The sequence below is a fragment of the Perca fluviatilis genome, chromosome 6 (assembly GCF_010015445.1).
Source record: "Perca fluviatilis chromosome 6, GENO_Pfluv_1.0, whole genome shotgun sequence".
NCBI classification, from domain to species: Eukaryota; Metazoa; Chordata; class Actinopteri; order Perciformes; family Percidae; genus Perca; species Perca fluviatilis.
Genome location: NC_053117.1, coordinates 210,747 through 223,129, shown reverse-complemented (window position 1 = coordinate 223,129; position 12,383 = coordinate 210,747). Strand labels below are relative to the sequence as shown.

The window sequence follows — 12,383 nt, the reverse complement described above, 5'->3', positions numbered from 1 at the left end:
ACTGTGATACAGTGCGCCCCCTGGCGCACACATTGAGCTACTGCACGCGCCATTACAGACAGGCATCTTGACAGCCAGCTTGACCCGGGCCGGGGTCCTCTTATATACTGTCTATGTGTGAAGGGAAGTTAATAAATACATAGCTAAAAGAAACTATCCACTTTCTTCCAGACGAGTTGGTTTAGTAACTTTAACCGCGTTTTGTTAACGTACGAACGTAATTCGGTGCAGGGTAGTCTCCAATAGATAACCAACGTATCTTGTTTCTGGGAACTTTAAAATTTAAAACAGTTACATTATCCTGGTACTTTCAGCTAGCTTAGCTGAATGTGTTGAGCACAGTCCCTTTGCTGTGTTCATATTTCCACTTAGGGAGATGGAGAGTTATCCCGCAGTCACTGACGGCGATTCTACAAAACACCAAGAAAGACATTACTACCTGTTATCTGAACTGCAAACCTTAGTCAAAGATTTACCAAGGTAATGTTCCCTTCGGGGGAGACTTCATTCACGGAATCCAGAGTAGTGGTAATCAGTTTGACCTTTAGGGCGATTTAAAACTGCATCTTAACGTAATGATTGTTGTTTTTTCTCTCTATGGTTAGCTCCTTCCAGCAGCGCCTGTCCTACAGCACGCTGGGTGACCTGGCTCTAGCACTCATAGATGGAACGGTCTATGAGATTGTGCAGGGGCTTCTGGATATTCAGCATCTCACAGAGAAAAATCTGTACAACCAGAGGCAAAAGCTGCACTGTGAACACCAAGGTTGGTGCTCTGCTCTGTTTCTCGGAAAACATGTAATAACTAATAGGGCCTGTTCCAGGTAGCTAGCCCATGGCTGTTACCTGAATAATTGCTGATTTTAAAACCAGAAATCCCCTCAAATCAAGAACTATAGCAAGTACCAAACCCGCTTCTCGGAACAGACCCTCAGTGTAAGGGTGCAAATGTCCGTGTGATGCTTGACTGATTTATACTTTTTGTGTGTAGCACTCAAACAAGATCTTGTACGAAAACACAAAGATGCCTTGCAGTCATGCAAGTCTCACAACCTCGCGCTTCTCAAATCTAACCAACAAGCGGAGCAAGAGGTAAGGTACTGAAATCCCATTACCTCTGATAACTGAAAGGGCTGATGGTTATTGCTATATTCATTTTTTCGGTTAACTAATGGTTGTGTGTTATGCTGTTAGGCTCTGGAAATTCGTGTGCGAGAGGAACAAAGAATGATGGATAAGAAGATTGTAGCAGAGATGGATCAAAAGGTGATAGACCAGCAAAACACCTTGGAGAAAGCAGGAGTCCCTGGATTTTATATCACCACTAATCCTCAGGTAAACGTCTCCACCTGTCCACCCACTGTAGTTAAATGCATACTAACACCACAAATGGCAGGGTAGCATCTACTCCGCAGCGCTCTGGAGATAGATAGGTCTGGAGAGTGAGACTAGGGGCCCTATTTTAACGATCTGAAACGCAAGTATGAAACGCAAAACGCAAGTAGCTTTGTGGGCGGATCTCGGGCGCTGTTGCTATGATACGGGCGGGATAAATGACTCTTGCGCCCGACGCAAATCTAAAATGGGTTGGTCTGAAGTAGCTAGGTGTGGTTTGGGCGTAACGTGCAATAAACCAATCAGAGCGTCATCTCACATTCCCTTTAAGAGCAGGGCGCTTGTTCCATGGCGGATTGCTATTATGGCGAGTTGCGCATGGCGCGCCGCAGGCGGCTGCCGATGCGAGATGCGGCAAAGTAATGAATGCCCGTCTTGGCCGGGTGGCGATGTTGCTGCGGCCCCTCGGGCGCATCTCCTCAAGTCTGGAGAGGATTGCTGCAGCCATGGAGCGTGGGCCTCCAAACGCACCACCTGCTCCTGTTGTGCCTCTTCCTCCTCCCCCCTCTCCATCTCCGTCCACCCGCTCCACCAGGAGCACATCGCGCATTACTCCCGGACCAATCCCGCTGTAGTTCAACATCACGTCTCCTTAAGTCCTCTAATATTTCCTCATTTATGTCATCAACACATCCATGATTCATGGAAATGTGTAAAACACAACAAGCCACAAAGAATGCTGGGACTTTTTGAGGACTGTACTGTAAAGTGCCTCCTGATCTATCCAAACACATGAAGCGCATTTTCAGTAATATTTTTCTTTGTAATTATGTATGGTTTTCAAAAATGGGAACTGCTGTAGATGAGAGAAGTGTATGCGCGTTGTGCACACGCTACATTATGGCCAAGCATGCGTCCCTAAAATAGCATCTGAATAACGCGCTACTGACTATAGACCAGGTCTTTCCTGGTCAGTGGCGGAATTGTTTTCTGAAACTGCAAAATAGCACAAAGTAACGTTTGCGCCGGAACACGCCTCCTCTTTTCGCTGAACCGCCCCCGGGAGAGCAAATACATTCCCTAATTTACCGACGTGCGTCTGTGGAGGGAAAAGTCCGCTGTGCGTCGGGTGCAAAATAGGGCCCTAGGTGGCATCAGCAACATGCACCTTGTGATGCAGACAAATGCCCAGCAGATGGCGATGTGTGTCCTAACTAATTGCCCTTCAACTGTTTTGTGTTATTTCAGGAGCTGACAATGCAGATGAACCTACTTGAATTGATCCTCAAGCTTCAACAGAAGGAGTCACAATCTGGAATTATTTGAGCAAGAGGCCTGTTTGTGCCAAAAGAGGGGTAAAAGTCATGCAATGGCCACAGACTGCGTATGCTCAAATTTCAGTAATTGTGAGATGCAACTTGTGTCAGTCAACATGTGGCATTGTTCTCTTTCACATGTTTACCACTTGCTGTTATAAGGGTAATATTCACCAGAAGGCTGGTTCTCGAGTGGATCAAGGAAGACGTTTCCAGTCCTGGGAGAGAGCAGTAGCAGATTGAACATATTGTAAAGCCCTTAAAATGCCAGGACACCCATTGTGAAATTATGAAATGAATGTGTTGCAAGTCCTTTACAGACACACATTATACAATATAATTGAGTGTTGAGGGAGCCCGAAATTAAATAGTGGAGCGTCAATATGTATGGGATTACTGTTGTGACCCTCCTGCAGTGAGATGGCCTCCTGAGTGTCATGTATGTTTTGCTACTATTGATACTTTAATGTGTATCGTGTTGTTTATCTGTTTAGTTTGTTTTAGTTGTGCTGGTACTAGGGGTGCAAATTAGATTTTGAGCTTACCCCTTCACATTTACATTTTCTTTTTTCCTTAAATGTGAGTGTTGGTTAAAGGGTCTGTACTCGTAAGGGCGTCCAGAGTCGATAATGAAGTCACACTCCCTCTGTGTGTTGTAACCAGAGCTTCTCTGTTCTTTTTTCTGGTAGCTGGTCCGGCCGCTCATGCGTGCATTTGTCTGTAAAAAGCGTGGAGGCAACCCCAATTTTTTTTTTTCTTCAGTTTTTTGATTATTGCCCCACATAAATAAGCAACAATGAACAATTGAATTCATGATATATTTTGCATATAATCTAAACCAGTATGGATGGTAGCATTAAATATTTTGACATTTCCATTACATGAATATTTGTTTTCATAAAACGAAAGTTCTAAAAATAAGAAAATGTCTTTGTCTTTTGTAAATGATTTAACAGAATTGAGTTCTGTTATTGTAAATCGTTCTCAGTGCAGTGATTTGTAGCACTGTGTTCCAAATAATTTAATCACTCCATGAGCATCTTATTAAAACAAGCACATCAGATTTATTGCCGAGTAAGTTTACACTTGCAAGGCCTCGGGGTATGAAGTGCATACAGTAAACAATAAAAAATATTAAAAAGGCAACAAACTAAGCACTGCTTTAGTCAAGAACATAAATACAGCATATACATAATACAATAAAAGCATGTAAAAAGACACAACATAATATGTGCAATATAACAGTTTTAGAAAGGAAAAGAAGGCTGTACAATTTGTGCAGGGTGTGCAAAGATATTTGCCTGTTCCCCTATTGAGAAACATTTACAAACTCAGGCCTGTTCTGTCTTAAACTGAGATGGATATGATTACATTTGTGTTTATTTGATCCCAACTGGACTATTAAGTTATTTATTATATCCATCTTTACATCATAGGAGAACCATCAGAGGTCCAGAATGCTGCTGCTAAGCCTCTGATGAGGTCCCAACAGTAGGTCTCCTATCACATCAATCTTCTCTGCACTACTGACCTTTTTATGATCACCTAGTAAAGGCCCCATACGCCTCACTATTGTGATTAACTCTTCCCACAAATCTTCAGTTGGCCTCTTATGTCTCCTGGCAAGATTTTAACAGCTGTCACTTGGTATTAAAAACAGGGGATGCAGCATGCTTGCCTCTAGGTGTGGACACATACTAGAACACCTCTCCTGTATTGTTTTTGTACTGTTCCCAGACAGCAAGCCAACATTGAATAAATATAGATTTTCCATCTGAATCCTCATTGTGGTTGATATTGAAATTTCAATGCAAAATAAATGTTGAATCACCATTACCATATTGATGAAACCTGACGTTATTAATGTGGATGGCAACAACAAGCTTGCTCATGTAATGTTCGATATGAATGAATTGTACCAAATTTAAATACTGTTACTCACCTGACATGATGGTTAGTGTAGTAGGCTAACCCATGCAGTGATGCAGTCATTGAAATAGATTTTGTTAAACCAATGTCAAAATCTGCCAAAGTTAATGTAACTTCACACTGATGGCTATCTTTTTGTCTAAGTTTTAACCTTTCCTCTATTTATTTATTTTATTACTTGTCTTCATATTTGTGTCTTTCTTTGTCTTTGCTGTCAATCTCTTTCCTACGCGATTTGGAGCTGACAACAAGGCTAGTGCCATTGTAGGAACCATGTTGTAATATTCTTAGAGAAATATGTACTCATATGACAGTGTACACCAGTAGTTGACTGAAGTGATTCATTGATTAATAGAAAATGTATTGATTTATAATTTTGATAATCTATTAAAATGTTCTGCTTCACAGCATTATACAATCAATACTTAACACATCTGAGACATGACTTTAGACTGGCTAGTTGTGGTGGGTATATGATTATTTTCAATGTATTTCCTTTATTTTTAAGTCATTGATTATTTAAGATTTGTCAGATTATTTAAATAAACAAGAAAGACATTGAAGACACCACTGTTGGGATTTATGTTCTTAAAGAACGTGCTTCAAGTGATGAACCAGCAGCCTGGTTGACCCCAGACCCTTCTCAGGTGTAACTGAGAGTGGGTCTGGGCAAGGTTCATTCACAGCCCATTTCCAAAGGGGCGTCACCAACGGACGCCGCTCAAATGTCTCTGGGCGCAATTTCATAGTCCTTCAACCAATCAGACCAACGATCTGGGTGACGTAGCAGCGACAGCGGCATCAACGGGTTGCTGCGCTTCGATGGCCGTCATGTTGAATGTTAACCAAAATCAGCTTGCTGTCGCTGCGCTATCATCATCGTGTAAAGCCCGCCTCAACGGTTGTGATTGGTGCCTCGATTTGGAAATATTGGAAATGGGCTTGAAAGGGCTCTCGGCCAGACTGACTTGCAGAGCAAATCTCATATTTGCTGGAAGTTCGTCGGGGTTTTCCCAGGCTAATGAACCAGAGGACATCTGAATTGTCCTTGAAGGTATCAAGGTGTTGCAAGATCTTGATAATGTAGCATTAGCTGTTGTTATGCTGTTTGGACTAATGTATGCCCTGAACTTCAGATAACCTGCTGACTTTTGTTATATATTTGAGGTAATCCAAAAGATTTTCATGGAACTTGATGGAGGGAAACTTTGCAACAAAGCACTCGCTCTAAAATACGGACGTCCAGTGAAAGGGTCAGAGAGACTGTGCCATCGGCCAAACGGCGTAGTTGTCCCTAAAGGCATCGTTAGTATGGCTATACAATTTGGACTAGTTTTGTTTGTTTCAATTAACTGGACAGGATTTGCATGGAGCTGCGTGGAAATAACCTTTAGCAAACAAAGCAAAAGTTTGCTCTCTAGAAAACAGGCTCTTTTAGTAAAGACTGAGCTGTCAGCGATAAACCCTATAAGTTCTTGTTACTGACGGGAACAACAATCTTTGACACTGGTCCAGTATAAAGTGAGATCGCTGCCAAACAAGCTTCAATGTAAATTATAGGATAATTGCGCACCTTCAATTTACGTCCACAAAGTGCTGTTTTTGCCGCTGACAGTCTCAGATGAATATTCTAATTGACGTACAACATTACAGAGATAGACCTTTTTGTTAAAGAGGGTTAGCACTGAGCACTGTTTGTGATAACAGTTCACAGTATTTTGTATTTGCACTTTTAAATATGTGAAAAGTACTATTGTCTTTTATGTGCACTGAAGATATGTTTTGAAGTATTATAAATGTATTTGCTGTTCAAAGTCCACTATGAAGATATGTTTTGAAGTATGTATATGCTCATATTGTTACACTGTGAAAATGGTTAGTGCAAGGTTACTTTATATTCAAAACCATTGCACTGTATGCAGAATTTACAACAATTTGAAAGCATTGTGGTTTGCATATTGTGTGGTTTAATCCACTGTTGTTGATGCTGAGGTTAAGATTTTTGATCCCTCTGTGAAATCTGTTTATGGCAACTGCACGGAGTCATTCGTTTTGGGTAAAATTAGTATGTTCTAAGTTTTAATACTCAATATAGACAATTTGCAAATCATTTCAACATACAGTACAACACACAAGGAACCGATGGCTACAATACATTTGGATAGAGTTAACTTTAACAAATCATGTTAGATTTAGAGACCCCACTCGGGTACCAAGGACATGATGAAATTGCTTTAAAGTTACCTTTACATAATACTAGCTTTCAAAAATTAAGTTGCAGTTACAGTCTAAAATCAGGCATCCTGGACATGATGAAATTACTTAACATTACACAATAGACAGTCTAATGTGAATAAAATGTGTTGGTTTGACAAGAAATAATTAAGAGAGAGATCATGTACACATTAAAATCAAGTAAATTCAAAAGGCTTTTTTTTCAGTGTTTAGTCAAGACCATAAATACAGACTGGAAATAATAAAATAAAAGCATGTAAAAAGACACAATAACATATGTGCAATATAACAGTTTTAGAAAGGAAAAGAAGGCTGTACAATTTGTGCAGGGTGTGCAAAGATATTTGCCTGTTCCCCTATTGAGAAACATTTACAAACTCAGGCCTGTTCTGTCTTAAACTGAGATGGATATGATTACATTTGTGTTTATTTGATCCCAACTGGACTATTAAGTTATGTATTTTATCCATCTTTACATCATAGGAGAACCATAAGAGGTCCAGAATGCTGCTGCTAAGCCTCTGACAAGGTCCCAACAGCAGGTCTCCTATCACATCAATCTTCTCTGCACTACTGACCTTTGTATGTCTTTATATCACCTGTAGGCTAAAGGTCCCATAGTCAGGCACCTCACTATTGTGATTAAGTCTTCCCACAAATCTCCAGTTGGCCTCTTAGGTCTCCTGGCAAGATTTTAACAGCTGTCACTTGGTATGAAAACTAAAGGGGACGAGGCGTGTTTGCCTCTAGGTGTGGTCACATACTAGAACCCCTTTCCTGTGTTGTTTTTGTACTGTTGACATTCATTGGTCACTTGAACCAAGCTGCAACTGGAAATACAAGATAACTTTAAAGTGTGTTTACTTAAGCTGTTAACGTTCCTTACATACTATTATCTTCATATGGTTCTCAAACATGTTTAATTGCATATAGGCAGGGTGCGGGGGGCCCCTGTCGGATAGCCGGCTCCGGATAACCTTAAACTGTAATATGGGTGGGGTGGGGCGCAGTGGGGAAGCCCTTTCCACAAGACTGTATGGCTGCAGCCTGGAGCGTCCCATGTCATGCAGTCCCGTCTCATGCCGTTCCTGAATGAACACATTTAACACTTATTTATTTTGAGAATTCATTATGTAGACAGTTTGTAGTATTTTGAGGCATCAAGTTTACTTCATTCACACTAACCGACTGTTGAGGAGGGATTGTCCTGGGCCTCTTTGCCTCCTCCTTATCCTTATCTGCTATTATCTGTACACAGACAACAATTATTTAATTGTCACAGGGTAAATACATACAAATACATATTTAAAAATATTTAAAAGTCAGTAAAAAGTATGCATATGAAGTGGGAGGTTTGGATCCAAAATACATCAAATCATATAATAAGAAATCCTCAGCATGCAGGTCACAACATCGTCAACAACTATCAAAATGTGATTCTTACGATGGGATCTTCATATTTCCTTTTCTGTGCGAACCTTTAAAACAGACAGATTTTCTTAAATTACATGTTAGAGATTAAGAAGAATAGTAATTACATCTATATGTATAATTTTGGCTTTGTTATACATTTTTATGTTACAGTTGTAACATCCTGACACACCTGACAACTGAATGACCAGACAGGAGCAACAGGCACCACCATGTCCTGATTGTGTCCATGTCACCCTAGAAATACAACATTTTAAACAATGAAGTCATGTTCTACAAAACCATACTGTAATATGTCTGTAGACTTTCTGGGCACTTACAGTTGTGAAGTCAAAATCTGCCCCCAGCGCAATGTAAAGAGCATACTGGAATAAAAAAGAAAACATATTGGTCTGTACTAGTCTTGGAAAAACATACTAAGCTATATTCCCCTGGTATTTAAATACAATAACAGATCCACAGCTAATATGTTGTCAGGTAAATTATATTTAACACCATTAAGTGACATTTGAGGACAACACACAATACCATTAACATGAAGATCCCACAGGCATTGCCATCTTCCTGTCTTGGGAGACCCTGAACATCAGAAATACAGTAAGACAGTGTACAACATTCAGCACAGCTCATTCATGGAAAATAAAATAAAAAAACATAGAAACCCATTTACTTTGATGTCCTTGCTGTATATCACAGTCCATTCTCCTGGGATAATCCTCTGTGCAAGATCGCTGCAATTAAAGTATTAATCAGCATTTTATTTTCCAAAATTCCTAAAACAGATCTAACTAAATATGTTATTGAACAACTTAATGTGGTCAGGAACAGACCAAAAGCACCTAGAATAACTTTAACAACTTTAACCCTTGTGTTGACTTCGGGTCAAATTGACCTGTTTTCAATTTTTGTATGGGCCGTAGAAAACAACCGTAGAAACAACCACTGAAAATGAAAAGACAACACAAGGGTTAAATCCAAAACAGATGGATTGAACGTCTGAACTTAAGGAGTTGAAACCTGCAAATCTGAATGTAACGTTGATCGCCAAAGCCAACTGAGGCTTCCAGATGGAATAAGGAGTCTGGGAAAAGGATTTGTCTCTCTCTCAGCTTCAAAACCTGTACACATATATTTTTAGGAATATTAACATAAACGAATGTAATATAATTTCTCAAATTAAAGATAAAAAGGTTTCTACAAAGAAGAAAGTAGATTATAATAGTAAATCAGTGCAAAAGTAATGGTAATAATAAAACTGCAGACGCACACAGAGCATGTAGTGTCCTGGTTTCCAAATAGGTATGAGGACAAAATCCTTGTTTGCCAAATCATTCTGAAAGACATATCACGAAGAAATAGAAAAGCAGAACAGATCTGAACCTTTATTTTTTTAAACAATATAACTATTTAAACAATATATATATACATATACATATACACACATATATATAAATAAATAAATAAATAAATAAATAAATAAATAATAATAATAATAATAATAAATTACGGGGAAAGACGAGGTATCCGGACAATGTGGTGGTAGCCATGTTGGTACCACGTAGCAATCCACTGCATACACATCCTTTTGCTGATGGCACATATATATCTTTGAAATTCAACTAAGTTGGAAAGACAACATTTATCATTGTATGCTGTATATTGTAAACTAAGTAATTTACCTGTGACTGTGCTATTTGGGTGATTATCTGAAAACAGCAATTTGCTATCTGTATGGAGCATAAAAAAAACAAAATATAAACCCAAGGCAAAACAGTGTGCTATACCCAAATAACTTGTTAAAGTTGTGCTTACTGTGGCCTCCAACTCCCGTACCAAGCCCAGAGTCAAAAAGTCTCGGTACAGGTAACTTGCTGCACTTTGGTATACTGGGTTCGTTATAATTGTTTCATCTGGATTTCTTTTGGGGGCCAAGACATATTTCAGCTAGAACACACACACACGAACACGCACAAAACACAAACACACACATTAAGAGTACCAACTTTGTGTATGTACAGTATGAAATCAAACCTACCATATTTTTTTGTCGTGGACTAGGTTAGCATGATCTCTGTGGCTGTATGTCACACAGGGAAGTTTCCCTTTCAGGAGTTGGTCCTACAGGTTAAAGATGTAAAAAGAGATTATTTTTCAAGCCTAACAAACTGATCAACCCCAATATCTGAAATCTGTTTAAATGAGTCCTACCATCAAGATTTCTTGTGGGTTCCAATGAAGTCTGAGTGCCCAATAAAGTCTGTGGAGCTAAACATAGCAATCAACAGTAGATCAAATACATCCTGGACTGGATTGTGACACTACATTTTAAACAACTGTTATCCTTATGTTACCTGCCACTGCCTTCCCAAGTGTGTCCAGTGTGATACTGACATTCCTCACATTTCTTTTCATCTTCTCAATGGTTTGTCTCTCTTTTTTTCATTGTGGTGATGAACAATGTTTCGCACCAGAAAAATGTGAGCTGAAGGCGTATATTGTTAATGAAATAATTGTTCTTCCGCATATTTGCGAAGAACTGTTCAGCCACTTGGCTGTTGAGCTGACCTGCAAGCTCCGGTACAAGTTCAATTCTCCTGAGCATGTCCTTCTCATCCTTGCTGTTACCTTCATGTAGCTTGTCACACAAGACATAATGTTGAGAGGATTTGGTAACCGGATGACTATCATCTTCAAAGTTTTCAGTGTTTGGCTCCAAAAGCCACGGAAGGTGGATCTTCAGTGTTCGGTCCTTGGCAGCCTGTATGTTCTCAGGGGTTGGAGGAGCAAGACGGCCTTCATTTGGCTGGAATGGTGGATTTTCTGGCACTCTCACATTGGTGTGGTTTACAAGACCTCGTGCAAAGTCATAGACTGATATATTGGGCATATGTTTCCATGACAGAAGCATATCTGCAAAGTCTCTAGGGCCTTCTGCTCTGATGTTAAACTTCAAGCTGTACAAAACACCGCATGGACACATGATGGCAGCCAAACCACCTGGATGAATAGTAAAGGATTAAACCATTAGGAATAAGAAGTATATAAATGTAAAGTTAATATGTATTTACAGGAATACATAAAACCGACAAAGCCAGAAAAATGTAAAGCTGTCACCTGATGCTCCCCAGATCTTCTGAAACACTGTCGTAGGCCTGTCTATTTTGCATTTCGGTTCTGAGGCGCAGAATTAGATCTATCTTAGAACCACAAGAGTCGACACCACATTCATTACAGAGTGTACGTACTGCATCCACCTGTGTAGGTCAAGGGAAAGAATAAATACAGTAAACGTGGGTTGACAATGTGTTATATTATCCCCACTAACATTTAGGCCTATTGTTGTGAGTTCAATCTATTCAACTGCATCAAAAAGACACGTTGCTTCCATACAACTGTCCTGCAGTTTGTAGGCCTATAACAGACTAAGATTCCATGAGAGTCCTTTGTGAAAAGAACCAAATAAAGGGTGATACAAACTATGTGGAGGATACCTTCAAATTCATCAATTCATTTGAGAGTCTGTCTTCAGTAATATTGGTCATCTGCCTCTGCTGAGTTTCTTGGACCTTGAGCTTTTAAAAACTCTGTGTTTAGCACAGTGTTGGACCTTCGTGTGCCTTGCCCAATCCAAGGTGCCCAAAAATGATAGCTGGGATGGACAGTAAAAGTATTCTTCCGGTTACCTGTTAATCAGAATGAAATGTTGGAAAAAGACACATTACTTATATCTGATTTTAATATCTTCTTTTAATAGCTTCTTTATATTTTTTCTTTGGAACTGCACATTACAGTGAGGACAAACTACATTTGGAAAAATTTGCACGGCGCACTCTGCAGGGAGGGTTGTCCAGGTTAGCAAGAAGGAACGGCAAGAAGGATTCTGGCGGTGGGTCTTGGGGTCTCTCTGCTGGGTCTCTTTGTCCTTGTATTTCACTATACTGTACCTGACACAGACACACACAGGTTTGAAAAACACACTAAACATTCACACAGATAGTTTTCTCTTTATAAACAGACACACATATACTCACCGATACAGGCAGTTTGTCAGTGCCGAGATGAGGTAGGTTCACAGATCCTGCTGCAGAGAATTGATAATCAAACTGACAATCAGCTAAAAGTATTAAGTGAACACAG

At 39.7% G+C, this 12,383-nt stretch overlaps 2 protein-coding genes and 1 long non-coding RNA gene across 4 annotated transcripts; 1 reads left to right on the top strand and 2 right to left on the bottom strand.

The window, feature by feature from the left end:
• Nucleotides 1-82: 82 nt before the first annotated feature.
• dgcr6 (DiGeorge syndrome critical region gene 6) lies at nt 83-4,903 on the top strand. Its single transcript, XM_039804140.1, has 5 exons — nt 83-480; nt 606-766; nt 992-1,092; nt 1,195-1,335; nt 2,584-4,903. The coding sequence occupies exons 1-5, from the start codon at nt 377-379 to the stop codon at nt 2,659-2,661; spliced, it is 585 nt and encodes a 194-aa protein (XP_039660074.1). The 5' UTR covers nt 83-376; the 3' UTR covers nt 2,662-4,903.
• A 1,727-nt stretch (nt 4,904-6,630) lies between these two features.
• On the bottom strand, nt 6,631-10,094 carry LOC120560800. Its single transcript, XM_039803649.1, has 12 exons — nt 10,059-10,094; nt 9,926-9,973; nt 9,754-9,834; nt 9,514-9,579; nt 9,264-9,364; nt 8,917-8,977; nt 8,775-8,825; nt 8,567-8,611; nt 8,419-8,483; nt 8,260-8,293; nt 8,001-8,063; nt 6,631-7,903 (listed from the first exon to the last, which is right to left on the bottom strand). Exons 4-12 carry the CDS (start codon nt 9,520-9,522, stop codon nt 7,688-7,690), a joined length of 645 nt encoding a protein of 214 aa, XP_039659583.1. The 5' UTR covers nt 9,523-9,579; nt 9,754-9,834; nt 9,926-9,973; nt 10,059-10,094; the 3' UTR covers nt 6,631-7,687.
• Nucleotides 10,095-10,746: 652 nt separating this feature from the next.
• Nucleotides 10,747-12,374, bottom strand: LOC120560799. Of its 2 annotated transcripts, none has more exons than XR_005639514.1 (5): nt 12,278-12,374; nt 12,052-12,190; nt 11,738-11,929; nt 11,361-11,500; nt 10,747-11,243 (listed from the first exon to the last, which is right to left on the bottom strand). It is a non-coding gene; the product is annotated as an uncharacterized LOC120560799 (long non-coding RNA). The 2 variants fall into 2 exon arrangements; XR_005639515.1 differs by having other exon boundaries at nt 12,077-12,190.
• Between the last annotated feature and the right edge of the window lie 9 nt (nt 12,375-12,383).

Bases quoted from the DNA above. Each gene is read 5' to 3' on its own strand.
- dgcr6 (XM_039804140.1), top strand. From the start codon at position 377: ATGGAGAGTTATCCCGCAGTCACTGACGGCGATTCTACAAAACACCAA. The intron at 481-605 runs GTAATGTTCCCT...CTCTATGGTTAG, and splicing joins TTAGTCAAAGATTTACCAAG to CTCCTTCCAGCAGCGCCTGT. The intron at 767-991 runs GTTGGTGCTCTG...TTTTGTGTGTAG, and splicing joins GCTGCACTGTGAACACCAAG to CACTCAAACAAGATCTTGTA.
- LOC120560800 (XM_039803649.1), bottom strand. The intron at 8,064-8,259 runs GTAAGAATCACA...GTCTGTGTACAG, and splicing joins GGAAATATGAAGATCCCATC to ATAATAGCAGATAAGGATAA. The intron at 7,904-8,000 runs GTTAGTGTGAAT...GTGTTCATTCAG, and splicing joins CAATCCCTCCTCAACAGTCG to GAACGGCATGAGACGGGACT.